Source organism: Heloderma suspectum, chromosome 13 (genome assembly GCF_057233095.1).
Source record: "Heloderma suspectum isolate Gila_16-S chromosome 13, 16-S_ref, whole genome shotgun sequence".
NCBI classification, from domain to species: Eukaryota; Metazoa; Chordata; class Lepidosauria; order Squamata; family Helodermatidae; genus Heloderma; species Heloderma suspectum.
In genome coordinates, this window is record NC_139470.1 from 3,830,139 (window position 1) to 3,856,280 (window position 26,142).

Sequence of the window (26,142 nt, forward strand, 5' to 3'; positions counted from 1 at the left end):
GAAATATGTTTTAAGCAACTTGGTATGTTATGCTCCTGGGCCAAGATCTGTTTGTATGGCAGAATCTAAGATCCATGCATTTAGTTTCAGCTCTTTTTCAATATTATGTCATATAGTTGTCTAACTTAATCCTGCAGTCTTGTGCATGTCCCTTAAATTTAATGGAGAGTCATAGGGAGGGTTTTATAATTGAAAATAACACAGCTAGAGCTCTGGAGTTACACGGTCTTTTATCCAGATCTCTGCATGTGGTGATAGTATTAGAGCTGTCCTCCTGCCTCTTTCATTGGTGGCAAAAGTGAAAAAGTTTGCATTATAATTTGGCCCCCAAAGGTAAATTAAACAAGAAAATCTGCTGCTAATCCCAGCAGTGGCTGAAATACACCAAAAACAACTTGTTGTAGTTTGTGATTCCTTTGTGACTGCAGGCACACTGCTTCTAACCTTATTAGATCCTTTTCTGCTATCCAGTCTAGAAATCACATTGGACATTTCTGCCTGGCTATATAGAGCATCCTGTTGTCATCTGGTTTTGTTTCAAGACTACGTATTTTGACCCTTCAAAGAAATTGTATTCTGAGCTGCCGGTCTTCATCCTCTTACAGGAGTCACATTGGCAAAGCCATCCTGAGCCAGCCGGCCTGTGTGTCCAAACTTCTCTCTCTGCTCTTGGACCAGCGTCCCTCTCCAAAGTTGGTCCTCATCATCCTTCAGCTCTGCCGTGCTGCCCTTCCGCTCATGAGTGTTGAGGACTGCGGGAATGTTGAACTGCCCCCCTGGAGTTACTCTGTGCCCTCCCTGAACAGCGAGCAGGATGACCCCAGTGACCCTGCTTCCAAAATTGCCTCCCTGCTCTTAGCAAAACTGGCAGATTACATGGTACCAGGTAGAGAAATGCTTAAGGTTCTGCTGCAATACCATCTCGGCATCTAGAGAAACATGTCAGTGCTGCATGAGAATTCAAGGAGTGTCATATGCTTTTATGGGCTATCTTTTATAAGACTTTGGAAGCGCCAGCAAAATGTTTGTCTTTTTGACAGGGATGGGTCATTGGGAGCACATTGCATCTGTTCTCCAGTGTCTGCACTGGCTTGATTGCCAAGGTCCTCAGCAGCCTGGGCCCAGCGATCTGCTTCTGTGTTCCAGGAGCATCGGGTGGGACACCCTCTTGAGGTTACCATATATGCACTTCTCTGTAGCTGCCCCCCAAGACTTGAATTCCCTTCCCCCAGAGACTCACTAAAGCCCAAATCTAAGTTTTGGCTGTACAGGCAGAATCCTAAGATGGTAGACAGGACCACTTCAGGCTGCAAGTGGGAGGAAGCCATTTTTTAGTTTTCCCAGCAAAAAACTAGCAGGCAGGCAGGCAGAAGGTACTTGGCTTGAGCTGCTGCCTGCTATTCTAGTTTTTTACCTGCAGGGAGCTTATAAAGCATCCAGTCAGATATCCCCACAGCAGACATGCCCACCTGCTGTGTAAACAGTTAGGACTCTGGTCTCTCATTTTGTTGCATGTATAGACCGGGCCTACGTATCCACCAGAAGCTGTATAAGACAGTTTTATTCCTCCTGGCTTTTGGTGGCCTGTGTACCCTGTTTGCAGGGAGGGCAAAACATGGCCTCATTATTGTAGTTTGGCATTTTGCAATTGATATCCTCATCACGTTGTTTTGACATAGGGTGAGCTATCCATCAAATTAAGTTTCTAGAGTTGATAGGTTATCTGAAACGGTCTGCAGTTCATTTACGGCTGCTGCTTAAAGCTTATTTTCCTCCTGCTAATAGGATGCCAGACTGTTCTTTCTCCAACTGCTTCTGAGCCTGATACTTCGCTGACAAAGGCCAGCCCAAAAGGCTCCCTCAAAGGAGACAAAGATCCGGGAGAAGAGAGCGAGGCTGTAGATGGTAAACTTTCCATTTTTATTCATAAGCGGGAAGACCAGTCATCCCACGAGGTCCTTCAGCCACTGCTCAGGTAATTCAGGCTCTGCGGAATGCAGTTAAGAGATCTGTAGCCACAGCTGCATTTACACCGCGTTGTTATTTTTCCCTTTATAGTAGCTCGGAAGGTCGGCCATTTCGCCTTGGAACAGGTGCCAATATGGAGAAGGTGGTTAAGATGGATCGAGACATGACTAAAGTAAGGGCGACATCACTCAGTCTTGTGAATAGCTTAGTCCCTTTCTCAGAGGGAAGAAAAGAATAAATCTAATTAAGAGCATAAGAACATCAGAAGAGCCCTGCTGGATCAGGCCAAGGGTCCATCTAGTCCAGTATTCTGTTCATGCGTTGGCCGACCAGCTGTCGACCAGGAACCCACAAGCAGGACACGAGGGCAACAGCACCCTCCCACCCATGTTCCCCAGAACTGGTATACACAGGCTCACTGCCTCTGATCCTGGAGGTAGCACATAGCCCTCAAGACTAGTAGCCACTGATAGTCTTCTCCTCCAGGAATTTGTCCAACCCCCTTTTAAAGCCATCCAAGTTGGTGGCTGTCACTACATCCTGCAGTAGTGACTTATAGAATCATAGAATAGTAGGGTTGGAAGGGGCCTACAAGGCCATCGAGTCCAACCCCCTGCTCAATGCAGGAATCCAAGTCAGAGCATCCCTGACAAATGGCTGTCCAGCCTCGTCTTGAAGGCCTCCAGTGTGGGAGAGCCTACCACCTCCCCAGGTAATTGGTTCCATTGCCGTATTGCTCTGACACTCAGGAAGTTTTTCCTGATGTTCAGCCGAAATCTGGCTTCCTGTAACTTGAGCCCATTATTCCGTGTCCTGCAGTCTGGGATGATCAAGAAGAGATCCTGGCCTTCTTCTCTGTGACAACCTTTCAAGTACTTGAAGAGTGCTATCATATCTCCCCTCAGTCTTCTCTTCTCAAGGCTAAACATGCCCAGTTCTTTCAGTCTCTCTTCATAGGGCTTTGTTTCCAGTCCCCTGATCATCTTTGTTACCCTCCTTTGAACCCTCTCCAGTTTGTCTGCATCCTTCTTCAAGTGTGGTGCCCAGAACTGGACACAGTACTCCAGATGAGGCCTAACCAGTGCTGAGTAGAGGGGAACTAGTACTTCCCGGGATTTGGAAGCGATGCTTCTATGAATGCAGCCCAAAATAGCATTTGCCTTTTTTGCAGCCACATCACATTGTTGGCTCATATTCAGCTTGTGATCGACAACAATTCCAAGATCCTTCTCGCTCGTAGTGTGGTTGAGCCACGTATCCCCCATCTTGTAACTGTGCATTTGGTTTCTTTTTCCTAGGTGCAGAACTTGGCATTTGTCCCTATTAAATGCCATTCTGTTGTTTTCTGCCCAGCACTCCAGTCTATCCAGATCACTTTGAATTTTGTTTCTGTCTTCCAAAGTATTAGCTATCCCTCCCAATTTTGTGTCATCTGCAAATTTGATCAGCATTCCCTGCACCTCCTCCTCCAAGTCATTAATAAAAATGTTGAAGAGCACTGGGCCCAGGACTGAGCCCTGCGGTACCCCACTCGTTACCTCTCCCCAGCTTGAGAAGGTCCCATTGAGAAGCACTCTTTGAGTCCGATTCTGTAGCCAACTGTGGATCCACCGGATCGTTGTTTCATCTAGCCCACTTCGAGCTAGTTTGCTCATCAGGATATCATGGGGTACTTTGTCGAAAGCTTTGCTGAAGTCGAGGTATATGATGTCTACAGCATTCCCACGGTCTACAAGGGAGGTGACTTGATCAAAAAATGAGATCAGATTTGTCTGGCAGGACTTGTTTTTGACAAATCCATGTTGGCTTCGAGTAATCACGGCATTGTTGTCAAGGTGCTTCCAGATGGATTGCTTTATGATCTGCTCCAGAATTTTCCCAGGGATTGATGTCAGACTGACTGGTCTGTAGTTCCCAGGTTCCTCCTTTTTACCCTTTTTGAAGATAGGGACAACGTTAGCCCTCCTCCAGTCATCTGGCACTTCCCCCGTCCTCCATGATTTCTCAAAGAGAATAGACAGCGGTTCTGAGAGTTCTTCTGCCAGTTCCTTTATGACTCTAGGATGCAGTTCATCTGGCCCTGGAGATTTGAACTCATTCAAAGTAATGAGGTGTTCCTTGACCATATGCCTGTCGATCTCAAGCTGCAATCCTGCCCCTTCAGCCTGTACTTCGCCTTTGCCAGGGGGGTCATAGACCCTCTTTTGGGAGAAGACTGAGCCAAAGTAGGAATTGAGCACCTCTGCCTTTTCTTTGTCATCTGTTATCATTTTGCCATCCTTATTTAATAGCTGAACAACCATTTCTTTCCTCTGCCTTTTACTATGCATGTAGCTGAAGAAAGCCTTTTTGTTGTTTTTAGCATCCCTCGCTAACCTCACCTCGTTCTCCGCTTTAGCCTTCCTGACGCCATCCCTGCAATTCTGTGCTACCTGCCTGTACTCTTCCTTTATTACTTGGCCTTCTTTCCACTTCCTATATGTGTCCTTTTTTGTTTTCAGGTCATCCCTAAGCTTTTTGTGAAGCCACATTGGCTTCTTCTGTTGTCTTCCACCTTTTCTTCTTGTTGGAATGGTTTGTGATTGTGCCTTGAGAATTTCCTTTTTTAAAAGTTCCCACCCATCTTGGACTCCTTTTCTCGCTAGCATTGCTTGCCATGGGACCTTACTGATCATTGTTCTGAGTTTATTAAAATCAGCTTTCCTAAAATCCAGGGTACGCGTTTGACTACACTCGGCTTTTGCTTCCCTTAGAACCAAGAACTCAAGTACAACATGGTCGCTTTCCCCCAGAGTTCCTGTAACTGCTACTTTATCCACTAAGTCATCTCTGTTGGTTAGGATCAAGTCAAGGATAGCCGATCCTCTAGTTCCTTCCTCTACTTTCTGTAGGAGGAAGTTATCCACCACACAAGTCAGGAATTTCCTGGAGGGGCCATGTTTTGCAGAATTTGTCTCCCAACAAATATCGGGGAAATTGAAGTCCCCCATTACTACTACATCATGCTTCCTTAAAACATTGGCTATTTGCTTTTCAAAAGTTTCATCCTTGTCTTCTCCTTGATTGGGTGGCCGGTAGTAGACTCCGACCACCAGGTTCCTTTTAATCTTTGCTCCATTTATTTCAACCCAGATGCTCTCGATGGGGCTACCAAGCTCCTCCTCCTGTATTTCTGTGCAGAGATATGTATTTTTCACATACAGTGCAACCCCACCTCCCTTTCTGTTCCTCCTGTTCTTTTTGAACAAGTTATATCCTTCAACTGCTGTATTCCAGTCATGAGAGTCATCCCACCAAGTCTCAGTTATACCTATCAAGTCATAATTTCCCTCTTGTATTAAGAGTTCAAGTTCGTTCTGTTTGTTTCCCATACTCTGGGCATTAGTATATAGACATCGAAGACCATGTGCTTCATAGTCTGGCTTTCTTCCTACATGGGTCTGAAGACTATTATTGGGCGCTATCAGAGCTATTCTCTCCATTGCAGTGCATGCGCCTATGTCCATCGTTACCCCCAACATTACATCTCCCTTCCCCGTAGGATTCAGTTTAAAGCCCTTCTAGTTTAACTCTGCGCTGTGTGCTCCTCTTGAGAAGATGACTTGCCAGTCAGCGCTTTTACATCTAGCCTGCGCAACTGGTAAAGAAGAGGACATTCTTATGATGATGAGCATGAGGGGAGGTTGTCTTGGCCAGGACATGCCAAACAGGGAGTGGGTTGTGACCGAGGTGACTCTCTTTTCAGAGTGGCTGCTGTGAAGTAATTACAGAGGAGGCGGCGGCAGCTTTGCGGAAGGCCACAAAATGGGCCCAGTCTGGGCTGATTGTGAGTGTGGGGCCACCAGTGGAAACTGTCAGTCCCGAAAGCACCAGCGGCCTGTCCACAGGGGACAAGAAGAAAACTGCGCAAACCTCCATTTGCAGGGAGCGGAATTCAGAGCTGGCCAGGTAGGAAGCCCTTGCTGGCATCCTGACCCTCGGAATCTTGGCATCCTGATGCTCAGAAAGTTGGTTGCCCAGCTGGCATGTTGGAAATTGCTTTGCTGATGGGCTCCTCGCTGTGGGCTTTGCCTTTGTAACGTTTAAGTGGTGCCGATGGCCGAGGGCAGGTGGCCTGAGTACATCTGGGTTTGAAATGGCTTCCCAGTGCGTAAAACTGAACCAGTAAACAAGAGCCACAGTGCAGGGACAGTGGAGAAATAATAATGCAACTCAAGAACCACCTAAGCAAATAAGGGGGAAATGAACAAAAGGGGATAAGGAAATAATAAAGCAGTAAAGGAATTCAGCCATAATAGTAAAAGCATACAGAGCAAATACGAATCAAGAAAATAAAGCCAAGCTCTTCAGCATATTATGCTCCATCATCCTACGTTCCTTCCCCCTGCCGCACACATCTATTTAAGAGCTAAATCATCCTAATCCATTTCGAGTCACATTCGAAGTATTCTAAGTGGTTCAGAGCTACCATGAATAGAGGACAGGGAGGAAGAACAAAGGTAGGTGTAGATGTAGATGAATGAGAGAGAGAAGGGGATGGGGGGAGAATAAGTAAGTTAATGAATCAAGGTAAGAGTGGAAGTGGCTCATACTCTCCCATTCTGGGCATTTTATGTTGATCAGAGATGTGGGGAGATCTTTCTTTGTTGCTCAGTAGGCACAGAATATTTCCACTCGCCCTGTTTCCCCAAATTTTATCAGGGGAAAGTGTCACCTGTTTTTCAGTTGCCCTGTAAGCATATTCCATTTCAGCATCGTCTCACAAGCTAACGCTAGCCCTGCTAGCCTTGTTATGGCTGCTCCAGTTTCTGAGTTGCCTAACAAGATCTTTCTCCTCCTCTTTACAAGTTCACCCTCCCTGTCCTCTTTTCTCAGCTAACAAGGCCTTTCTCATCCTCATATCAGTCCAGATGCCAAGGTCTCATACGCAAGGCTTGTCTTTGTACGTCAGTGGTTTTATCAGCCCAGGGTCTCACTGTTTGCCTAATCGGGCTTCAGGCCTGGGCATGGGACAGAAACGGCCTTGGTCGCCTTGGTGGATGATATGAGGAGGGCTCTGGATAGGGGTGAATGCTCCTTCCTTGTTCTCCTCGACCTCTCAGCGGCTTTTGATACCGTTGCCCATGGTATCCTCCTGGACCGCCTGGAGGGGTTGGGCATTAGAGACACTGTATTGCGGTGGTTCCGGTCCTTCCTCTCCGGCAGGTACCAGAGGGTAGCACTGGGAGAGGAGGTTTCGGACCCCTGGCTGCTCACTTGTGGGGTGCCACAGGGTTCTATTCTCTCCCCGATGCTATTTAACATCTATGTGAAGCCACTGGGGGCTATCATCAGGAGGTTTGGGGTGCAGTGTCATCAATATGCGGATGACACGCAGCTCTACCTCTCATTCAAATCTTCACCAAGGTTGGCCGTAGAATCCCTGTCCAAATGTTTGGAGACGGTGAGTGGCTGGATGGGGAGGAATAAGCTGAAGCTGAACCCTGACAATACCGGGGTACTTTTGGTGGGAGACAAGAGGAGGCTGGGGGATGTTGACCTGGTGTTGTATGGGATACGGCTACCCTTGAAAGACCAGGTCTGCAGCCTGGGGGTCATTTTGGACTCCCAGCTGTCCATGGAGGCTCAGGTGTCAGCTGTGAGCCGGACAGCGCTGTATCAACTCCATCTGATACGGCGGCTGCACCCCTTCCTTCCCGACCATCTGCTCCCATCGGTAGTACATGCCCTGGTCTCCTCTTGTTTAGACTACTGTAATGCGCTCTACGTGGGGTTACCCTTGAAGACGGTTCGGAAGCTGCAGCTGGTACAGAACGCGGCAGCTCGCCTGATTAAAGGCAGCCGCCGGCGAGATCACATCACTCCAGTGCTGAAGGAGTTGCACTGGTTACCAGTTGTTTTCCGGGCCAAATTCAAGGTGTTGGTTTTGACCTTTAAAACCCTATATGGTTCCGGCCCAGCCTATCTTAAGGAGCGCCTCCAGCAACACCAGACAGGCCGCTTAACAAGATCAGCCTCAGATGGCCTTCTCTCTGTCCCATCAGCCAGGACAGCTAGACTGGTGGGGACGAGGGAGAGGGCCTTTTCTGTGGTGGCCCCCACTCTGTGGAACTCCCTCCCTAGGGAACTCCGTCATGCCCTCTCTTTAATGAGCTTCCGTCGTGCATTAAAAACGTGGTTGTTCAGGCAGGCATTTGGGGTGGGTTAGGGTATTTAAAAAAAAAAATTATGGTAAAATTTTATTGTTTTAAATTGTTTTATGGTGGGTTGTACATCGCCCAGAGTGGCTGGGTGACCAGTCAGATGGGCGATTAATAAATTTAATAAAATAAACAAACAAATAAATAAATAATAAAAAATAACTCTGACCCACAGTAAGCTCCTCTGTAAACAAAGGTTAGGTAAAGGTGTAAAGGTGTCCCCAACCAGTCATGTCCAACTTTAGGGGGTGGTGCTCATCTCCATTTCTAAGCCAAAGAGCCAGCGCTGTCCGAAGATGCTTTCGTGGTCACGTGGTCGGCATGACTGAACACTGGGGTTCACAGAATGCTGTTACAAAGGTTACCCAGAGCCAAACCTCTCCATTGCTGCCATCCATGTTGCTTCATCATGGCTGCTCTGGGTTTTGTTGAATGCAATGGTTATTTGGGCCTGGTGGGGCTGAATTAATGTCCCTCTTTCTCAACAGAACGGACCCTGTGCGGCCCTTCATCAGTGGCCATGTAGCAAACAGCATGGCAGCAGAGGTGATCGCTTTGCTTCACAGCTTGCTCATGGCACCAGAATCCAATGCAGCGCAGATATGGACAACCACGGCTGAAAAGGTAAGCAAGGGAAGTTGTTGTTTGGATTTGAGTCAGAAGGAGGCCATTATTATTACATGCAAGCAGGACCTTCGACAAATCATGTATCCTTACCCACTAACTGGCATGCTCCTATTCAAGGGTTCAGCAAATCAGCCAGACCTGGCTGCCTGCCTTCTGGGATGCTGTAATCTGTCAGGGACTCAAGCTGCCCAATTGTCCACCCCACGCACCCCATCCCAGTTTTCTGGTTTGTCTTTCCAGTTGACAGCTGGCTGACATTCCATAGTTCCTGAATGCTACTGGCCGTGCTTTCTCTTCAGACTGTTTGGAGTTTTTGTGAACTACTTTTTAAATTTTTATAGCCATACATACGTCCGCAAACCTAGAAAGTCCCCCATGTGTGGAGAAATCACTACCTTATTTTTGGATGGCTTAATTAAAAAACTCCATGAATGAAATAGCTGCACATTGTCTTCTGATTGGTAGCGCCAGGAGCCCTCCGTCTCGAAGCACCTGTGTAGAAGTGTAAATTTTACTGGAGCTTCTCATTTTATTCTGATTTGTTTTTAAAGGCTTACCACCTGCCCTGTGTCCTTAGGATGAAAATCTGTTAAAAAGCTCTTCAAGTCTCTACCCAGGTGCTGTGGCTCTTGGTGTCCACACAGAATCTAGCCAAGGCCCTCCTGTCCCTCACTAATCTCTATTTATATTTAACGCCCCTTTTCTTAGGTTCTGTCTCGCGCGCTGATGTATATTCCTCAGCTGGGAAAGCATGCCGAGAGCATCCTGGAGAACGGCAGCAGCAGCGGAAGGAAACTCGCCAAGCTTCAAAGGACTGCTCGCCAAGCAGTAGCTGCTCTGTGTGCTCTTGGAGGCTTCAAAGAGACAATCAAAATTGGCTCTGAAGTGCAGGTGACTGGCCATGTTCTAATTCCCCATCACCACTAAGTTGATGGCAAGCCTCGTGCGTGAGGACAGAACAAGTGGTTGTTTCTGCTATGGCTGCTGTGCTCCTCTGTCCAGTGTGTGGGGTTTGCTACTGCACCCTTAGCATTTGATGATTTATAGCCCTGGGTACATCTTCACTTTGTTCATAAATGTTCTATTTCTCTTCTTAACAGGTTTTGGGTAGGGGAATAGCAGGAAGTATTGGAGTGGTGGCATCTATTAATGAACAGGAAGGTATAGCAACGGTCAAATTTCCACCTTCCAGTATAGACTGTAGAAAGACCTCCCAAGCATCAGACATTTTAACTATTCCATTATCTAGGCTCTGTGTTCCAAGATCAGAGGTAAGGTCATTTTAAAATCCAACGTTGAGTATAGTAATGAATTGTTAAATTTAAGACATGATTTAAATGATGGTTTAAATGGTTAAAACTGCGATTTAAATTGTTAAAGGGGCTGAAGCTTTTTTAAAGTGGTGTGGGGAAGTTTGAGTATACTATGAGGAAGGCAGTTTGAAAGTTCTGTGCAAGGAAAATATAATGTAAATCATCTGTTTGTTTATTTAATTTATATCCCGCCTTTTTTCCAAAAAATGGCATCCAAGGTGACTAAAATCACTGAGAATTTGAGGCTATCTTACCTTTTTCTTCTTGGTTTGTAATGTTTAATTCAGTATGTTTTGTGATTAATGTTAAAATGAGACTATATAACTCCAGGTAATTCCCTCATTTCCTAGAAACTAACGACTTGAATTTAACTTTTTACCGTGCCCCCTCCACCACCATCAGGCATTGCCTCTCCATAAACTGTCCATTACTGAGAAGGTAGTACAGGCAGTCCAGTCCATGTTGCTTCCTCAAGAGGGGAGTCTCTCTATTCATACCTCACTTCCTGCAACAGGAGATGGCTCAACTCCAGTAATGGCAGTGGTCCGACTCCTTGCTGAAATTAGAACCAGGTGAGTGGTGGTGTTTCCGGCAGTGCTTGAGATGTGGCTGGGCGGCAAGACACGAGGAGGGCTGGGTGCTTTGCTAGGTGGGTTGATGGTGATGCCTCAAGCGTGTGGTTGACTCAGGGCGAATACAGACATAATATATGGTGGGTCCCTCAGCTGCAGGGTGAACTTGGCTGCCTCTTGACTTGGCAGTCGTGCTGCCGGATAGTCATCGCAGCACGTCGAATGCTGGCTCAGCTGCCGGTCTGCTCACTCCCCACGTTGTTGTTGTCGTTCAGTCATGTCCGACTCTTCGTGACCCCATGGACCATAGCACGCCAGGCCTTCCTGTCCTGCGCTGTTTCCCGGAGTGTGCTCAAATTCATATTCATTGCATCGGTGATGCTATCTAGCCATCTCATCCTCTGCCATCCCCTTCTTTTGCCTTCAATCTTTCCCAGCATCAGGGTCTTTTCCAGGGAGTTTTCTCTTCGCATTAGGTGGCCAAAATATTGGAGCTTCAGCATCTGTCCTTCCAATGAGCACTCAGGGTTGATTTCCTTTAGGATTGACTGATTTGACCTCCTTGCAGTCCAGGGGACTCTTCTCCAGCACCACAGTTCGAAGGCATCAATTCTTCGGTGCTCAGCCTTCCTTATAGTCCAACTCTCACAGCCATACATTGCTACTGGGAAAACCATAGCTTTGATTATACAAATCTTTGTCAGCAAGGTGATGTCTCTGCTTCTTACTATGCTGTCTAGGTTTGCCATAGCTTTCCTCCCAAGGAGCAAGTGTCTTTTAATTTCATGGCTACAGTCACTCCCCACAGTCTTCAGTTAAAGAGTGCTGCATGAACATTTGTCAGTTCATCCATGACTTTACTGTTATTTTTTTAAGTACAAAAATGGCTCTTTGCAGGAGGGCTATTTGGTGACATTGCTGGGGTGGACCAGCCAATCAATATCATGCACAGCCAGCTCCTGCTTCATACTTACAGAACCAGATTTTCCAGAGCTACTAGAGAGAAAAAGTACTGCAAGGGCGTTTCCAGATCAGCCCCGCTACTCTAAATATGTTTGTCTTCACCTTTAAAGAAGTGAGCAGCAGATATATCTGGTGTACAAGTTGGATGGTTAAACTGAAAGGGCTTCTTGTGGGAGAGATAGTACATTCATGTTTGAGGTGTCCTTCTTACTAAGCAGCCTCCTCTTAAGCTAGCTTGTCTAAAACAAGAATTCCTTGACCTGCAGAGAGACACTCATTGCTTCATAGTGTAAATAAAAGAGCGCTTCAGCTGCCACAGCCTAGTTGCCATGGTGAACAAGCGTGACTGGGGTGCCTTGTCGGCATTCTCAGCGCTGTGTAGGAGCTGCTCACCTGTGAGAAGCTTCCATGCAGCTGGGAGAAGATTTAAAGGACCCAACCACATGACTGGGACTTCATCCTGCAACATGACAGGAAGGTTGTGTGCTTTGATACCTGTCCCCACCCACACATACTCCCAGCCCTGCAGGAGCTGCTCATAAATAAGAGCTGCTCATGGATAAGATGTTTTCCCAACCACCTGTGTGGTTGGGAGAACATCTGAACTTTAGATTCTAAAGGGCACTGAAGTCTAACTGAGAAATTAACTCTCCAAGACTAAGCTCAGATGTACGATGGCAGAATCAGGTTGTTGTAACCAAAATGCCTGATTTAAGTTTATTCAAGTGGAAACCATTTCTGGGGTTCAGAGAGAATATCACCGTGAATGCTTCGAGAACAAAAACTGACCGTGAATTGCACTGTATAGACTGTGCAGACAGAATGCTTGAACTTATCTGAGAGCCCAAACTTTGCTTGCCAAACTAAGTCCCGTCCCCAGAGAATGTGTAGCAGAAGGCACCACGGAGACCTGCTTCACACCTTGCAAACAGAGAGGATGGAGAGGCCGGGAAACTACCTTAACAAGGGTCTTCAAGTGTACAGTAAAAAAACAATTGTTACATGCAAAAGGCATGCAATAACCTGGCATCATGTTGCAATGGTTGGCTTTAAGGGGCTAGTTCCAGGCATGGACTCTGCTAAACCTGTCATGCTGGGTGCATTATTTAGAAAGACTGTATTCCTGCATTTTCTTCCAAGAGACCTGAAGAGGATCTAAAACCAGTAGCTGAATTTCCAGGCAGGACCACCTTTTCCTAGACGCTTGTTTCCACAAGCTATGCAATCTCTGTAACCTCATGTATGTTCTGGGAAAGTTTTTAAAATACTTGTTCACCTTTTGTCTCCTCCTTCCTCCACCCACCCCGCTCCCAGAGCATGCCTGGTGATGGCACAGTTGTTAGAGGACAGTTCTTTCTGTGAAGAATTCATCCAGCAGTGTCCAGCTGCTGTGGAAGTCCTTAACCTCGTGGCCCAGGAGTGCAGCCCTGGTAGGAACTCAGTCTTATTTTGCACAGCGAATGTAGCAGCAAGCTTGATTGGTACTTTAAGAATGGGAATACAGCAAGGGGTGTGTGCGTGTGTTTATACTGTGGCTTGCCCCTGCAGTTTGGATTGAAATAAATCCATGGTCAGCTAACTAGGAGCAGAACAAAAACCAGTGCTGGTTTTAACCTATAAAACCTTACACGGCTTCGGACCACAATACCTGACAGAGCACTTCTCCCGACACAAACCTACCTGTACACTACGCTCAACATCTAAGGCCCTCCTCGGGCTTGCTACACCAAGGGAAGCTCAGAAGTCGGTGACAAGGGAGAGGGCCTTTTCGGTGGTGGCCTCCAAATTATGGAATGATCTCCCCAACAAGGCTCGCCTGGCACCAACATTGTTATCTTTTCGGTGCCAGGTTAAGACCCCAGGCGTTCGGCAGTATAGGATAAGTGTTTACTCGATCCTGGAATATCTTATGGTTATAGTTGTTTGTTTTTGAGATTGTCTGAAGTTGTTTTAGATATAGGTTTCTTTTGTGTATACTGTCCATGTGTTTTTTATGTAAATAGTTTTTTATTATATTTTTAATATTTTTAATCTTTGTGAACCACCCAGAGAGCTCCGGCTATTGGGCGGTATAGAAATGTAATAAATAATAACAACAACAACAATTAGGTGAGAGGCTAAGATCCCACTCCAGAAGTGCAGCTCCTGACTTGCTAGAGGCATCTATGTTTGAAAACCTCTGACAGCTGGGTGGTCAGTTCTGCAGAAAATGGGTTGCTGGAGAAGCCTGTGGCATTTCTGACAGTTTTCCTCTTCCTCCTCCTTGCAGCCCGCTGGGGCTTAAAGGGCTCATTTTCTCATCCAAAAGGGTGCAGAGACATGATGGCCAGCTGAGTGCCATCTGGAAGCCAGAGCTGACCCATACACCACCAAGTGCTTACTGCTGTAATAAGCTATGCCCCATCTGTTGTGGAGGGAGCAAAGGAGAGCCTAACTGGGAGTCAGTGTGGCATATTGGCTGGAGTGTCAGGGTTGAACTGGAGAGACCAAATCTGCACTCAGCCTTGAAGCTCACTGGGTGACCCAAGGCCAGGCCTCAGCCTAGCTTACATTCTCAGCCTAACTTACTTCACAGGATGGTTGTGAAGATAAAGTGTGGGAGGAAACCAGCCTGAGGAACCTGAAGGAAAGGCAGGATAAAGAGGAAATGCGTAAACAGTTGAGACAGAATGTGACAAATTGACTTGGGTAGTCAGCCAGCACTTTGCTAGTTCTGTAGTAGAAGTCGTCATGATGTTTAGCTGCTGCTGCTGCTGAAAACAGAGGGGTTAAAATATATCTTTAGAGAGGTCAGGAGCCCCATTGCAATCTGGACAGTGGACAGGTGTGCCACTGCTGGCTTTATTTGTAATCTTCTAGGGGAGAGGCTCCTTGTTGTGGAAGTGCAGTGCGAAAGGTTAAGGATGCTGTACCGCGACAGTGCTCGCCCGCCGCCGCCGCCGCTCCAGGCAGACCGAAGGCAGGTAAATATATATGCAGAGCCCTAACCTGTCTCTTCCTTAAACTGCCCTTGTGCCTGAGGAAGGCAGATGTCAAGCCATTACAACATGAAACGCCCCACGCTATCTCCAGGCAGGACTGTCTTCTGCCTAGTGTGCAGTTCTTTGGGTTTTGCAGGCATAAAATCCAGTTTACATGCTGCAGTTATGTATAATTAAAAGCAGACCTGTCTCTTCTTGGTTCAGCCCAAGGAAATTACCTGGAGCCCTTCTAGAGTCTTCCCACCTGTGCGAGCCTGCATGTTCTCCTCGCATCTTACTGCTGTGACCTTCCTTGCGGATCCCAGTGCAGGCGGGGGGCTGCCTCGTGGCACCTTCATTTACTCCACATCACCAGTTCCGGTACAGGTGAGAATTCACAATGGGCATAACCATATTGTCTCATGCTCATGCATACACGAATACTATTTCGGAAGGTGCCAAAAAGCGTATTTTCTCCTTGGCTAATGTGTGTGTGTGTGTGGTGGGGGGTATTCATGTCCCCAGGCACCATCTTTCTATTGGGAGATTGAGATTGTGTCCTATGGAGATACAGATGATGACACAGGGCCAATCGTCTCGTTTGGCTTTGCCACAGAAGCAGAAAAGCGTGATGGAGCATGGACCAACCCTGTGGGCACCTGCCTCTTCCACAAGTAGGTTATAAATACATTTGCTCTGAAATTGGAGCCTAATTTCCCTGTCTGCTTGGACAGGAACCTGCACAGGCAACCTTTACTTCTATGATGGTCCCAATGTGAGACAGACAGGCTAAGAAGGTGGCTGTAGCTGTTGTATTGGTAGGGTGGCAAGCATTTGAGTTGCGCAGAACTTCTCTCTATTCTCTTCACTGGCCATCCTTCACCCCTGGGGTGTGCCCCTTCCCTTGATGGAGGAGGAGGAGGAGGATGGAGCATCAGTGTGCATGGTGCTTTATAAAGTAGAAGAGGACAGGTCCCTGCCCCGAAGAGCTTACCACCTAAAATTTGGCAGAGGAGAAGCAATGGAGGATAGGAAGGGAAATGATGGAAAAGGGGAACATGGAGAGGGTGCGCATTTATTTCAGGCACATATACTTGGGTTTAGTTACAGGGAGTGGTTATGCCAAAGCCTTCATAGAAAACAAGGATTTTGAGGAGGGTTTTGAAGGAAGACAAGGAGAGGTGGGAGGGAATGCTAGCCATAAGGGAAGAAGGAACGGGGCTGTTTGAGAGAGGAGGAGACCGCTGGGTGGCTGAGGGTGGTGGAGTCAACAGCGCCCCTTGCTTGAGTCGCAGCTAACTTGGAGCTGGCCAGGGTCCTGGAAGACCCTGCCTGGTCTAACTTGCCTGGCTATTCAGCACCGTTAAATTGCCCTGGCCTGCCCTGGTCTAGCCTGCGCTGGACTTGCCTTGCTTGGACTGGACTGGACCTGACCCAACCTGACTTGCCAAGTTCTTGCCTGTACGTGCCTTGCTGCCTTTAGCACCTCTGGGTTCTTTGAACCCAGTAGGACAGGACAAAACCTACCAAGATGGAGGAGCATAGAGCCATCCTGCCTGGTGGACTCCAGCTGAGAGGCAGTGCCTTGAGCAGTGGAGCCTCAGAAGCAGGGGGAAATATTTTCTTTTTATTTCAGGAGCTTTTTCTTATAACCTCAGCGCCGATTACATTTCCCCACATATCCTCAGATCAAAGCTCCTCACCCCACCACCCAGTGAAAAAAGAGCTTTTAGCACTCTCTTCTGAGATAAAGACCCTCGACGGGGCAGAGGAAGACTCTTGCTTGAAAAAGAGTTCTGTGCATCTTAAAAGCTTGCTTCTCTAATCTTCCAAGTGCCTTGAGCACAAGGAATAGGGTTGTTCAAGCCCATCTACACCTTTGATTTTTGTAATCTGTTGAATGCAATTTGGGCCTCAGCAAAGATGTTAAATGTCTTTTTTGATCTCAGTGTGGTATGTTTGCAGCCTTGCTGTAGCTTTCTTTTAGCTGCTAAGTTTCCAAAGCTCTAGCAAAAGATTAAGTGAATGCTTTATCCAGTTAATGCTTTGTTCCCTTCTTCACGTGGTTTCAGCAATGGGCGAGCTGTTCATTACAACGGTTCTAGTTTGCTGCAGTGGAAGAGCGTGCGGCTGGATGTGACCCTCTCTCCTGGTATGTCTGCTTTGGCTGTGCTTAACCGGCAAGCATCTTTGGTGACATCCACATTGGGAGAGGCAGAAAGATCCAGCTTTGTCTCTCTCTCCCTCTCATCACTTTGCCATTCCTCTAGGTGACGTTGCAGGCATCGGTTGGGAAAGGGCAGAAGGCACCCCTCCTCCTCCGGGACAGCCGGCCAAAGGCAGAGTGTATTTTACGTACTGCGGGCAGCGGCTGGGGCCATATTTGGAGGATGTGTCCGGCGGAATGTGGCCGGTCGTGCATATCCAGAAGAAGGCAGGTTCACACCACCCCTCTCTTCCAGAGCTCACCAGAGCTTAGTCCAAGGTCCTGCTTTTAATGCCAGGCCTTGAACAGGTGAAGCAGCTGTTATGGAGGGTACCTCTGTATTTGTGCAGAGTGCCTTTCCCTCTCTCTATTGTGTAATCATTTCAGCCCACGCACACCAAGGGTGAGAGCTGGAAGGTTCCAAGGTACACTTGGGGGGCCCAAACACCTCTCAGCTGAGGACATTTTAAACTCCCGGTATTGTATGTATTGATACATTTGTTCCATAGAGAAAATTAAGGCATTAGCTTCCCAGCTTGCCCTTTTTAAACTGGCTTTTAAGACCTTCCTATCTTAGGCCCTTTTCTGACTGGTGTTTTGGTTGGTTGGCTTAATGCCAGCTCATGGTTTCATTGTGTGTCTCTGTCCTTCTGTTTCTATTGTTTTAATCTTAATGGCGTTCTGTTTTGGGAATCTGACAGGACTGAAAATCAGGCTAAAAATAACTTTAATAAATAGATACATTATTCATTGCACAGTGGAGTAACTTTTTTGTTGATACTTGGCACTTTCCGTTTTTCTAATGTAAATTTTCCTTACTGACAGTAACTGCACTATGATAAAAAGAATACCATTCTTTTAAAAATACGTTCCATGGTTTATCAGGCAGCAAAAAACATCATTCTGAAAAGTATTTATGAAGCTGAACAGAGCACATCCCCTTTCTAGTGGAGTGCAGCAAAGAGCATAAAGCTGTAATGGTGCACAAGGTGACCCCTTTTGTTTTGTTCCTGCGTCCTTCTAGAACACCAAAGTCAGAGCAAATTTTGGGTCCCGCCAGTTTGCCTACGCAGAAGGCCAAGCTCACCGGAATGCTGCTGACCTCTGCGTCGACCTCGCGGAAGAAATCAGTGCCAACTTCGAAGTGTTGCCTTTTGCCATGGCTTCCGATAGCGATAATGACGCTGGCACCAGCACCGCCTCTGACCCTGGGACTCATGGGCCTCCTTGCAGGATCGCCGCTGTGGCCACAGCTCAGCAGCGTAAGTGTTCCTAAGACCCTTCCCCCAAGGCCGCTTCCATCCCCCACTGATGGGTCCAACCAGGTATCACTTGGTTAGACCATTGCCAGGCCAAATGATCCTTCCTTCTTGGCCAGCAGGGAGCAGCCATAGCTCAGTCGTAGAGTACCAGCTTTGCATGCAGAAGGTCCCATCTTTAGTCCCCAGCATCTGCAGTTAAAGGAGCTCAGGTTGGAGGATTGCCACAGGCCTTTTTCTGCCTGAAACCCGGCAGAGCTACAGCCAGGTGGAGTAGGCAATCCTAGGATGGTTGAGCCAATTAGCCTCACTCCATGTGGGGCAGGTTCATATGTTCAGGACCATTTTTGCAGCCTCTCAAAAGAATGTTGGGCAGGGCGGTTTACCTCTCAGCATGTTATTATGTGTTTCTTTATGACATTTATTGCCCGCTTTTCATTATAAAATAATCCTATAGTGGGATACAGCTAATAAAACACAATAAAATCATTGTTGTTGTTCAGTTGTTCAGTCGTGTCCGACTCTTGGTGACCCCAAGACCATAGCACGCCAGGCCTTCCTGTCCTCCGCTCTCTCCCGGAGTGTGCGCAAGTTCATATTCATTGCATCGGTGATGCTATCTAGCCATCTCATCCAAAAAAACTCAAACAGGAGAGAACAGTAACACATATAAATAAGAGTTTACGCAATGCAGCAAAACAAATTCAGTCAAAGTTCTGGCTGAACAAGAAGCCCATAAGGCTCAGCACCAACCATACATGAGGGGTGGAAGGAGCTCCACAGTTGAGGTGCCTGAACTGAGACCACCCTCTCTTGGGCTGCCACATATGGAACTCCAGGCAGCGGTGGCACTGTCAGGAGGACATCCTAGTGAATAGAATCAAATTGCGTTCAAATGCAGGTTCCTCCCCAACCCTCTATTTTTGGCTTGGTTCCAGAATATGACAGTGACACCTCTTGCCATTACAAGATGGAACTCAGCTATGAGAACTTCATCACGTCGGGCCCGGAGCCGCACCCCCCTCCCATTGCAGATGATGAAAGCGATGACGACGATGATGACGACATCCCGCGGGTGAGCATCGCGAGGCACTCCCTGCTGGAGCTCCTGTGCACATCCAGTCCCACTCGCTTGCCAGGGCTGTTCCATGCAGTCCACCAAGGAATTGGGTATATTGATACCTGGGCTGAAAGACAGCGCTTCTACAGCTGGTCTTTCCACAGGCCTGTCAAGCAGTGTGTCTGAATCCATGCATCCCCCACTGCCTTTATTGCTGTATGTGCCTCTCTTTCACAGAAGCTCAAAATCCCACCTAAAGTCAAACTGGACTGAATATAGTACCATCAGATGTGCACGTTTTTCTTGAATCATGCTGAAACCTATGATAGTTAGGTTGGGAGAAAAAGGTTGTCAGAGCACCCCCTCCGCCTGGTTTCTGTCCCCGATGCCCTTCCTGGATTACCATCAGTGTAGCTGCCAGGGATTGCACTAACTGGATTCCCTCAGCTCCTCAATTGCAGTTAGCACTCCCTTCCTTCCTTCCTTCCTTCCTTCCTTCCTTCCTTCCTTCCTTCCTTCCTTTCTTTCTTTCTTTCTTTCTTTCTTTCTTTTTAACCTTCTTACAGACGCCTTCCCCCCTCTCCAAAACTCTGTGCTTTTCCTACAGGGGACAAGCTCATCCTTGGATAGGGTGTCCTCCATTCCCTGCAGAAAATGAACATATCACAATAAGCACCTAACATTCCTTCTGCAGACCTGCAGAGTTCTTCTCTTAGAGCCCTCATCCATCTTTCCAGGGTGCCCACAGTGCTGGATAAGAACTTGGATATAGATATTCCAGTTTACCATGTTGCAGTCTGTACAACTTGTTGAATGAAGAACTTGAATTTTCTTAGATTTCTAATTTTCAGCGTATAAGTGAGCTGTGTATGGGTGGTGCTGAGGTGGGGGCTATGGCTCAGGGTTAAATTATATGTCTTACATTTAGAAGATCTTTGTCTCTGTTAAAGACTTCTGCAGAGTGACTGCTTTTCAGGGTACATGCAACCTAGTTAGCAGGACTATAGGTCATCCTAGATCTGACATAAAAATGTTTGGCTTCACTTTTTAGGAGGATCACTATGCCTTGCTAGTTAAAGCCTGGGAGACCAAAGTGTTCCCTACAATTAGAAGACGATTCCGCAACGAAGCAGAGCGGAAGTCTGGCTTGGATCAAATTAAAGGAGCTTTACAACTGGGTATGCCTTCTGGAAATACTATTGTGACTTAACAACAATTTGTAGACCCTGCCTGTTAATTCCTAGACTGAGAAACCTTTGCTCTTCTATGTGTACCTGTTTTCATGTGTTCTTGAGATACAGGCATTGACCTGGTTCACATCCAACGACAAGCCATGGTTTAATTAACCATGGATTGTTGAATCATGGTTTGTCATTATATGCAAATCCAGAACTATGGGTTAACTACAGGTTGTTACAACCAATGAAGAGAACCCATGGATCGTTGGGCTGTGAACTCTGGGTTGTTAAAATCATGGGTCGTAGTATAAATAAATAAATACATGCGAATTCAGAATCGTGGGCTGTTCATGAATTGTTTCGCCAGGCTACAGAGGCAGTAGGAAAGAGTGGTAAAAAACCCCACTGTCTTTACATGACAGTACTGCAGTGCTGCAAAGGCATTTGGGATACAGGGAGGGAGCAGGCGGAGGAGGGAAACCAACAGCCTAGGGACTGAGAAAACAAAGCATGGTTTGTTAGATCGTCTGCCATACAAACCCTGGGTAGGGCAAGAAACCGTGTTTTAAATAAACCATGGGTGTGAATCAGGGCATAGATACCCATGAAAGGTTTTGCATGTCTACCAGAAATTTTGGGCTGTAGTTACCAAGTCATTCAGCCATTTTCTGAGAAGTCTTACCCCCAGTTATTCAGATGGAAAGAATGTAAGTAACCATAGGCTTCCTTAATTAACTGTTGATCTTTGTTTCAGGCATGGTTGATATAGCCCGGCAAACAGTAGAATTTCTCTATGAAGAAAATGGGGGTATTCCTCGAGACCTGTATCTTCCCACAATTGAGGATATCAAAGACGAAGCCAATAAGTTTACCATTGATAAAGTTCGGAAAGGTACGTCTCTCGCCACGGTTTTGGGATGTTGGGCTCAGGGGGTGATCTTTGGCTTTCACTTCTCCTTGGGTTAGATTAAGGGTGGATTCATGACTTCCCACTGGGTGACTTCAAATGGAACAGACTAACTGCCTCTGAGAAGCAGGTGAAACCCTGCTTAGACAGTGTGTCTTTGTGTGTGTGTGCGTAGCACGTTCCTACACAAAAGCCACCACTTTGAGGTTGCAGACATGAAGTGCTGAACGTGGAAGTGTAGATCGACGATCAGAACAAAAGGTGTTAAGCCTCCGCCATTGTTTTCCCTCTAAGCTAAGCCAGAGTCCCTGCCTCTCGTCACTCATCTCCCCTCATCTCATGCTGTTGCCCAACAAGCGCAATATGGCAAGGAAACATGGCAGCTGGGGCCAAGTCACTGAGGATGACCACAAGCAGCAGGCCACAGATGGGAAAGGGCATGGGTGCCGGACTGTTCACACTTTTTTAACCTGGGATGGCTCACGTAGGCCAAGCTTACTAGCAGTTGTGGTCAGAGGTGGGGCTGCTTCTTGAGAAAGCCCAGCTATTTCTTGCCTGAAATCACAACGTGAAGACCACCTTTCTGCTGGCTCCAGGTCTCACCGTCGTCACCCGCTGCCCAGACAGTAACAACGTGGCCACCAATGCCATAGGAACAGCCCTGCCGAAGTTTGCGATCCGTGGCATGCTGAAGACATTTGGGCTCCATGGCGTCGTTCTAGACGTTGATTCGGCAAGTTGAAGCTCCCTTTAAATCTGGAGGGAATGCCTGTGGCATCGTGGCTGCAGTCTGTCACAAAGGGGATTTGTCATTTCAGGTGAATGAGCTTGTCCAGGTGGAGACTTACCTCAGGAGCGAAGGGGTCTTGGTAAGATACTGGTACCCCATCGATATGCTCGAACGACCACCTGCAGGCTATAGGAGGACTGCAACAAATGGGCTGGTTTCTCTAGACAATTCAAACATCCAAATTCACAGGTAAATGGAGAAGAAATCAGTGGGCAATCCAGGTGCACTTAACTGTCCTTCTCTTTGCCTCCACCTGCACGTTGTAGGCCCCTCCTGATAACTGTAATCTGGTTCCACTCAACAGGAGTGGTTTTCCCTTCCCTACTTTCAGTAAGAAAAGTAACAGCTGTTTTTCACAGGATGCCTTTGCTGAAAGAGTGAATGCCGTGTTCTGTCTGTAGTGCTGCCGCAGAGCTGTTTGCTGTCTTGGTGTATGCAGAAGCAAACGGTGCTGTGGCAGCACCTAATGCCAGAATATAAGCATGACAACACAGTATCTTTAGAATGCAGTTGATGGAAGGAGGAAAAGTTCCAATATTTTTAAGCATCCTTAAGAGGAGGCTTGCTTAGCTGAATCCAGGTAATCAACCACAGAAAGGCAAAGTATTAATCATACAAACTCACCCTTTGAATGCATTTATTATTGGTATTAATTATTTTCAGCTATCCTTGTTGGTGTGCATGCCTCTTGTTGAGTGAGAAGTTGCTCCTGGATAGTATACAATATTCCTTGTAATTTGTAGTGTTCTATATGTGGTACCGGCAGTGTAGGCGATGTCTACACTGGGTGTTCCATTCTGAGCTAAGCTAGATCTCTACCAGATACTGGAGCTGTTATCTGTTTAATGTATCTTTATAATCCTGAATGGTGTTATGGTTTAAGATAAATAAACTTGAACTGTTGGATGAGACCAAATACTCTGTATGTACAGATTTTGTCTGTTAAGTGCCTTGAAATATGTACTTCCTTTATCTCTCCTTTGGCAGAGAACTTTTACGATGTGAAGCTGCACTCGCTAGGCTGTACTGCCGCATGGCTCTGCTCAATATCTTTGCCCCTAAGTCTCCTCACATGTTTACTCGTCTGTTTCACATCCCTGCCATCCGGGACATCACTCTGGAACACCTCCAGCTGCTGTCCAATCAGCTTCTTGCACCACCTCTTCCTGGTAAAACGGCTCTTCTAAAAACAAATCTCTTCAAGCACTCTTAATACAGAGTTGGCTTAGCCATATCCATAAATGAGTGTGAGTGAGCGTACGTGTCTGTGTGTGTATGTACACGTATTTGTGTGTTTGTTTAATTTCCTTTTCATTTGTACATTACATTTCTATACCACCCAATAGCCAAAGCTCTCTGGATGGTTTGTAAAGATTAATGAAGCCATCTTTGTAACTGTTGGGCTTTAGCAATGAACATGGGACCAGGTTCAACTGGAATGGAAAGAGAAAATGGGCATTCAGAGATAACCGTGGTTTTTTTTCTTCTTTTATCTTGACAGATGGAACCATCAGTTCCAGCTCCATCCTGCTGGCCCAGTCCCTGCAGCACTGCATCCATTCCCAGAACTGTTCTGCCACAGACCTCTTCTACCAGGGCAGCTCCCAAACCGTGCAGGAGTGGCTCACGGTTGCCATCACTCGTACTCTCCATCAGGGAGAGGACAGCCTGCTTGATCTGACCAAACAGATCTGTTCCTTCCTGCAGGCAAGTAAAAAAGATTCACATTCTGATTATGTTGGTCTCATGATAAAAACAGCATTCTCAAAGTCATTTAGGCCTCTCTTTCCTGGCAAAAATGTCCTTTTGTTGTTACAGTGTCAATTACTTGTTTTGTTTATAGTGGATCAGAGAAAGCTCTGAAGCAGACCAAAGTGCGAAGAGCTCCCTCCCTTGCCCAAGAGAGAAAATAGGTGCTGGACAGGAAAGCAGCCACTTCTAGCCCCTGTACAACAGAAAATCATCTCCATTTTTTAAAGAAAAGGCACAAAATGGGTGCTTCCAGACAAGGCGTTTATTGCGCTATCACCTTGCCTCATTTGTGGAAGTTTACAGAGGACCCAGACGTTGATGGCTTCCACTTGACGCCCTCTTGTATTTTCCCACTGCTGCATCTGTCTTTGTTTCCTTACTGTGGAAAATCCGTTAAAGAAAAGTCAGGATAGCTGCACAAGGCCTTCAAACTGGCAGCACCAGGAGCGCTCCGGTTGGCACCACCCTGCTTCCTGTGTGCTTCCGGAGTCCCTGGCAAAGTTGTTCTTTCTGGCTTTTGCCTGATCCCCTCCAAGCCTTGCGCATATGCATGAGCAGCCGCTGAAAAGCTCTTGAGAGGGAGCCACCTGTTCATCATATCTTAGCATCTTGTAATCCCCAGATGTTTGTGGCGTACAGGAACTCCCCACATCAGTTCCGTGTTAGCCTAGCCCACTATTTGTGATGCACTGAAATGTGTTTTGTTTTTGAGGTATCAGCTCAGAACGTTAGAAGAAATGGCTGCATTTCCAGACTATGGTGTTTTGACTGTTTCAAAATCCCATTTTCAGAATGCTCCTGAACAGTTCCCATCTGAAGAGTTCCCCATTTCCGAGTCCAAAGTCAATATGGATGTCAATTTCCCTGGTGCGGCCTTCGTAATTGTATCCTGTAAGGAAAGCCAGTCTGGACTCCGTAAAGAGTGAGTGACCATGAGGAACAGAGAGTGAGGGTTTGTTTAAAAACACACCTGCCCACCCAAGGAATACTGTGCACACTGTGTGTGTGTGTGTGTGTGTGTGTGTGTGTTCCAAAGCCAATACTTCCACATTTTTAGATGGCACAGCTGGTGGTAATTCTAATGTACAACAGACTCCTTTCTAGTGACGATTCCGTTTCTTTTCTAGCTCCTCACTGTACAAGGCCCCCTGGGCCCGGATTCTGGTTTATGGTCTTGGTCACAAAGTGAAGAGGAATGGGCAGCTGAACCTCGTTGAAGCGGTGTGCTACCCGCGGGACGCTTCTCCGGCCAACACAGGCCTGACCCCACCCCCCACAACCAACCAGTATCCTTCGGTCATCATCTCTACGGACAAGATCCACATCAAACTGGGTAAGGCCTAAGGCCTGAGTCAGATTTCGGGAGCACACCTTGAACGTGCCTTTAGGCTGTGTTGGCCAGGGCAGCCTTCCCCAACCCGGAGCTGTCCAGGTGTGCTGGGGAAGGCTGATTCAGGGGCTCAGATACCAGCGAGGGTATCTTAAACGTTCGGAGGATCTTTCTAGTAATGGTGTAAATGAGGGAAAGTCCCACCCCTTAGATCCTGTCTTCTGAGAATTCCAGGGGTATGCCTGGCTCAGGGATTTTGAGATGGGGAAACCAAAGGGGGTTGGGGAATGCTTTAAACCCTTTGCTTTCTTTTCCAAATGCTTTGGCTCCGAGTCTGTCTCCTTCCTAATAATATCGCGCCATTGCTGGAAGCAAGCTGTAGCAGCGACTCCATTTCCGTGGCTCTCGTTCAAGGTGTGTCGCCCCCTCCTGGAGCTGTGCTCATCCTGCATTCCCTGCCCCTGGAATTCCCGCTGGCCATGGCATTCGCAGAGCAGCTGCTGACCTGGAAACTGGAGGACTGTGACGGGAGATCTGAAGAGGAGCTGGAAACGATCCCCGCCTCCGTGCTCTTGCAAGTGGTGGAAATTCTAGGTGAGAGTGGAGTGCCTTGTCGCAGGCTTCACGACCAGGAATGGGGAAACCGCATCTGCTGGGATATGATGCACCACAGGCAGCTGTGGCATCTGAGCAGCCCCAGTGCCATGAGCTGCTCTGAAAGAAGCAAAAGCACCACCTGCATTAAGGGGAACAAGCAGGATGTGGGATTTCGGCATCAGGGTCCCAGTTCTGGTGAGAAGACTGGGCATCCCGTTGCGCTGGTGGAGAGACCCAGCCCCTGCCGTCCAGGAGGCCTGCATCATGCAAGGGGCCTCCGAAGCTCTGGGTGGGGGAGGCACAGCCCCAGTCATGACCCCTAACGTGGCTTCCTTTGGGCACCACAGAGGCCCAGGAGCGGTCCTGCTTTTCCCTGGCTTCGATAAGGACCATGGGGGTTTTCTTAATGCCTGTGGGATGGAGCTGAATGCTGTCTGGCCCACTAGCTAAGGAGAGAGTG

General features: G+C 47.3%; 1 protein-coding gene across 7 annotated transcripts in view; it reads left to right on the top strand.

Annotated features, from left to right (window-relative positions):
* HECTD4 (HECT domain E3 ubiquitin protein ligase 4) overlaps positions 1-26,142 on the top strand; it is a 114,920-nt gene that overhangs the window by 71,379 nt on the left and 17,399 nt on the right. For 4 of the 7 annotated variants that reach the window (XM_084820400.1, XM_084820401.1, XM_084820402.1 and 1 more), the window contains exons 36-60: positions 606-886; positions 1,786-1,975; positions 2,059-2,140; positions 5,714-5,916; positions 8,657-8,792; positions 9,504-9,686; positions 9,896-10,066; positions 10,511-10,680; positions 12,958-13,073; positions 14,503-14,606; positions 14,808-14,990; positions 15,129-15,277; positions 16,676-16,755; positions 16,874-17,037; positions 17,834-18,071; positions 19,007-19,143; positions 20,180-20,306; positions 21,061-21,198; positions 21,810-21,946; positions 22,032-22,192; positions 22,991-23,172; positions 23,505-23,710; positions 24,547-24,677; positions 24,883-25,088; positions 25,500-25,679. In XM_084820400.1, the coding sequence (XP_084676526.1) occupies positions 606-886; positions 1,786-1,975; positions 2,059-2,140; positions 5,714-5,916; positions 8,657-8,792; positions 9,504-9,686; positions 9,896-10,066; positions 10,511-10,680; positions 12,958-13,073; positions 14,503-14,606; positions 14,808-14,990; positions 15,129-15,277; positions 16,676-16,755; positions 16,874-17,037; positions 17,834-18,071; positions 19,007-19,143; positions 20,180-20,306; positions 21,061-21,198; positions 21,810-21,946; positions 22,032-22,192; positions 22,991-23,172; positions 23,505-23,710; positions 24,547-24,677; positions 24,883-25,088; positions 25,500-25,679 (4,055 nt within the window). The remainder of the gene's footprint in view (positions 1-605; positions 887-1,785; positions 1,976-2,058; positions 2,141-5,713; positions 5,917-8,656; positions 8,793-9,503; positions 9,687-9,895; positions 10,067-10,510; positions 10,681-12,957; positions 13,074-14,502; positions 14,607-14,807; positions 14,991-15,128; positions 15,278-16,675; positions 16,756-16,873; positions 17,038-17,833; positions 18,072-19,006; positions 19,144-20,179; positions 20,307-21,060; positions 21,199-21,809; positions 21,947-22,031; positions 22,193-22,990; positions 23,173-23,504; positions 23,711-24,546; positions 24,678-24,882; positions 25,089-25,499; positions 25,680-26,142) is intronic. The other 3 variants (XM_084820404.1, XM_084820405.1, XM_084820406.1) reach the window with 1 other exon arrangement.